Source organism: Vespula pensylvanica, chromosome 13, assembly GCF_014466175.1.
Source record: "Vespula pensylvanica isolate Volc-1 chromosome 13, ASM1446617v1, whole genome shotgun sequence".
Lineage (NCBI taxonomy): Eukaryota > Metazoa > Arthropoda > Insecta > Hymenoptera > Vespidae > Vespula > Vespula pensylvanica.
Window position 1 is genome coordinate 2,916,430 of NC_057697.1, and position 4,650 is coordinate 2,921,079.

Below are 4,650 nucleotides of genomic sequence, written 5' to 3' on the forward strand. Positions count from 1 at the left end.
AAATCGATCTCGTCTAAAAAAGTTTTTCACAATAGAAACCATATATATATATATGTATATTTCCAGAGACGTGTCTATTATTTCCGTAGGTTACTCGATATATCGCCGTATTCTATAGTGGATCGTGTGTCATCAACGCTAGAAACGTAATTAAGCATTGTCGCCTCGACGTCGAACATTCGCTAATTAAAATGGACAAGCTTATCGTACGTATTAACATGATCGTACATGGATACAGGTTTACGTCATCTCTCGTTTACTAAAATATTATATTAACTGTTTCGTTAAGAAATAAAACAATGATTATAATTAAAGGTAAGAATTTATATATATATATATATATATATATACATATATATGTTGATGATTTTCCATAAAGTTGAAATGGTTGGTAAGAACGTTTATAAGATATCCTTCCACTTAACTTTGCAACAAGTTTAAACGCAGAAATTTACTCTTGCTTACCGAGAGAAAAGAGAGAGAGAGAGAGAGAGAAAGAGAGAGAGAGAGAGAGAGAGAGGGAGAGAGAGAATACAGCTAACTTCTTACAAACAATAAATTAACAAGATCGCACTCAAGGTAACACTCTAGATAGCTGGTTATGTTACTTTACGCTAACGGAGATAATTCGATTAACATCATTCTACAGACAGGATGTACTAGCCGTGTACTTTGGGCTTAGGCAATATACATAATAGGATAATTACTGTTGCTAGAGTTTACTTGCTTGTAACGTACAGTGTCAAAAAAGGACTATGCTTGTCGCTACGCTCGTGAAATTCACAAAAGGCCACTCTTTGACTTTGTAATAGTTGATAATTAATATACCTTACTTTTTTGCTTTTCCATATATTTTTTCTACTTTTCTTTTCTTTTCTCCCTTTTTTTCTTTTTTCTTTTTTTTTTTTCTTTGCTCTAACAAGTTAGACTAGCTTTGAGTATAAACAATGCGACGCGATATAAAATAAAAAACTAAAGAACGATACATTCTCAACGATCTATTATATCACATTGTGTTGCGAGAGAGAGAGTGAGAGAGAGAGAGAGAGAGAGAGAGAGAGAGAGAGAGAGAGAGGGTTCTTCTATTTTTTTTTCTTTTTTTTTTCTTTTTTCTTTTTAGTCCGCTAGATTTATAATTACGTTCGTAGGCATGCAAACGGAACTGGAACGACGCCATTCTCTCAACTACGCGTTCATACCCCTTTTTATTCTCGCAAATAGAACACACGCGCGCACACACAGGGTCAAACGAACGAGCACGATATAAATGCCATTCTAATTAATCGACGTGGTTTTAATTAAACTTTTAATTAACGAGTTGGAAATAAACAACGATTCGAGAAGAAGCGTTGCTCTGACCACGCGTACGAATGATTAACTACGACCAAAGTGGAGAAGTGGAAAGAAGAATAAGAAGTTTCGTGGAAAACAAGTGGAATCTTTCAACGAGGGGGGTTAGACGGATGATTTGAGAGAGAGAGAGAGAAAGAGAGAGAGAGAGAGAGAGAGAGAGAGAGAGAGAGAGGGTGAAAGGAGTAAGAGGAGGGATGAGGAAGGGTGAAAACGTTTATGCGCATAAATTTACACAAAATCTTCGGTGAATAACCGAGCTGGCACAACTTCCGCCGTATTTGTCTATCTTTAATTAAAGAGACGAGCTCGAAAGTCCTAAATTCGATGGGATTTGGAATCAACTTGATAAACGCTCGTACAAATCGTACTCCACACGAATTATTTGCGATTTCCGTAGTTTAGCGTCGGGGAAAAAGAAAGAGGAAGAAAAAAAAAATAAATAAATAAAAGGATAGAAAACAAATTCGTAAAGGGATAACGTGTTTCGAAAGGAATGAGGATAATTTTGTTGTTCTTCTTCTTCTTCTTCTTTTCTTTTCTCTCTTTTTTATTTTTGCTTTTTAAAACAAAACAAAAAAGTAAGAGAAGAAGAAATTTCTAAACAATTCGTCGAAGAGAAAAGAGGAACGATTAGATCCACATCGCACATTATTAGTCCCCCTATTGAAGTTGAAATGCTTCGAGAGACCATCGAGAATCCGTCGATGATCCTTTCGCTTAACAATGCAGCAAGCAATTTGAAACGTCTCTATACTGTCCTTAGTTCTATCGGATGTCAATTTAGAATCCTATTCAAAGGATATCCAATGTTCGTCAGTTTCGTTCGACAATTTTTAGTTTCGATAAAAAGAAAAAAAAGAAAAAAAAAGAAAAAGAAAAAACACGGATGGAATCTTAAAGCAAACGATGTATAATTTGATTTCAAGTAAACAGACAGTGCAAACAAACAGACCGAAGCAATTTGAAGGGGGATGAAAAGGTTCCTTCGAAAGAAGATTAAAAAAAGAAATTAAAGAAATGAGAAATTAAAAAAAAAACAAAGAAAGAAAGAATAAAAAGAAAAAACGTAGGTAAAGATAACGTAGAAAAAACGTAGGCAAGATAGTTCTAAGAGCTATCAACGAGTATATACTCAAAGATCGATAGTATAGTGCACGAGTATGTAAAGTTCTCCACAATCGGATCTACGCTTTCCGCACGACTTTATACTTTCAACGTTACCACAATGGAGAATTTTATATCCGTTGGAAACTTAAAAAGATCCTTGAAAAGTTGCGTAGCTTGATATACGTATATAAGAAAATACATGTGTATAGGTATACACCTGAAAGAAAATACAATATTTCATACAAGTTCTCTTTCAATGATAAAAGAGAATAATCCATAAAGAACGAACGACTTGCGAATTGGCACGGTGTACGTACGTATTCACGAACCTAAGCGATTTTTCACGGCAAGAGTACGTGAAAAAAGTCATGAAATTCAATTCGACAGATAGAGATAATCGTTTCCTACGATTCGAAAGGTTACGACAGAGAACTTTCCTCGGTTAGCATATATTCCACCGTCGTAATCCCGATAATATCAATATTTTTAGTATTAGTAAAAAAGAGAGAATGAGAGAAAAGTAGAAGAAGAGGGAAAGATCGTATTTCGATAGTCAATGATACGTGTAATAAGATAGTTTACCATAGTATAATATCTAAAGAATATATACTTTGAAAGCAGCTGTGAATGAACAGGATGGGTAAGAACTTAACATAAATAAACAGGCTAAGTATACAGGTGGGACATTACGATTCTCTTTACGAGTATCACCTTAGAGAATAGGTTAGTATGTTGCATATACTTTAAAGGGATAGAGAGATACACGAGAGAGTAGTAAGTGATCGTATTTTCTGATTCCCTTAAGTACACTCTTTATCTAGTACATAAGTCCTCTCAAAAGTTCGGCCGATTCGATTTTTATAATAAAACACTTATCAAACGTATTCTGAGAATCATTCGGTATTTCAATTTTAACACATTTGAAACTCTCTGATCTCATCAGCGACCAAGTTGAGATCATTACGCCGATAGAATTCACGTATTTGCGAGGCATGACACAAAGACTTATCGGGATAATCGATCTGTTCACGATTTGGACGACCGTACCAATGACTAGTGATCATCGGGACGATATGATGTTTGTTCTCTTCGTAAATCTCGGACCAAATCAAAGAAGGACTTATACATTCGGCTCGTGGCTTTCGAGGATCGAAATCTTCGTATTTGTGCAATCGATCGTATGCCGAAACTGTCTCGGTTACTTTCTTCTCTTGCTTTTTATTATTAAAAAACGTAATCGAGTGGCGTGGTGCAAATGGTTTGGGAGTTACCTAAAATGATTTAAACGATTTAACGAACTATCTATCTTATTTAACGATATCCTATTTAATGATAAAAGATCGTAATATATATATATATAACTATCTCTTTTATTTTTATCTTACAGCGATATGTTTCCATTTATGAATATGTTCCACCTGAGCTCTCATTTGAACCCACGGTGTGATAAATTCAACCCGATTCATCTTTACTATTTCTATTTAAAATTCTATACGCGAACACAATATGTCAATTTTATAAATCGAAAATCAATCCTGTATATCTCCGGTAGACTAGTAGATCATCGGAACAGAAAAATTTTCCATCCTCTTTTCCGCACGAGAATTCCCGCCAAAATTTATCAATAAATTGAGATTATATTTGAATGAGAAAAAGTGTACGATAAAGATAAATCAAAAACTAAGAGAATCTATCGGAACGGTCGATGGAGTGTATTAACCTATTGAACGGACGATACTATACTACAATACAATTTCATTCATATATTGACTATTAATGAATTGATTGACTACCAACAGTCACACCGCGCCATCTCACGAAATAAGCAGCAAGTTTACAAGTCAATCATTAGTTCAGCTACTTTGTGTCGTGAGGCGCTACTTGTACGGGCTCGACTAATTTGTGTCGAAGAAAAAGAAAAAGAAAAAGAAAAGGAAAAGAAAAAATAACATTCCCCGAGTCAAATCGTATAACAACAATCGAACATCAAACGTGGCGCGCTCGATTGACAAAATTTTCGATGGAGAAAAATAATTCCATTAATTTTTGACGTCCTTGGAGATTCCGGATAAAATTGTCCGACAAAAAAAAAAAAAGAAAAAGAACTCCAATAAACGAAAGAAACTTAATATCGGAAATGAAACTTTCTGACAAGTAAAAGAAAAAAAGAAAAGAAAAAAAAAAAAAGAA

The 4,650-nt window shown here is 34.5% G+C and overlaps 1 protein-coding gene across 1 annotated transcript; it reads right to left on the reverse strand.

Moving 5' to 3' along the window:
* Positions 1 to 3,371: 3,371 nt before the first annotated feature.
* Positions 3,372 to 4,059, reverse strand: LOC122633946. The gene is made up of 2 exons (XM_043822443.1): positions 3,846 to 4,059; positions 3,372 to 3,731 (listed from the first exon to the last, which is right to left on the reverse strand). Exons 1-2 carry the CDS (start codon positions 3,924 to 3,926, stop codon positions 3,372 to 3,374), a joined length of 441 nt encoding a protein of 146 aa, XP_043678378.1. The 5' UTR covers positions 3,927 to 4,059.
* Positions 4,060 to 4,650: the final 591 nt, after the last annotated feature.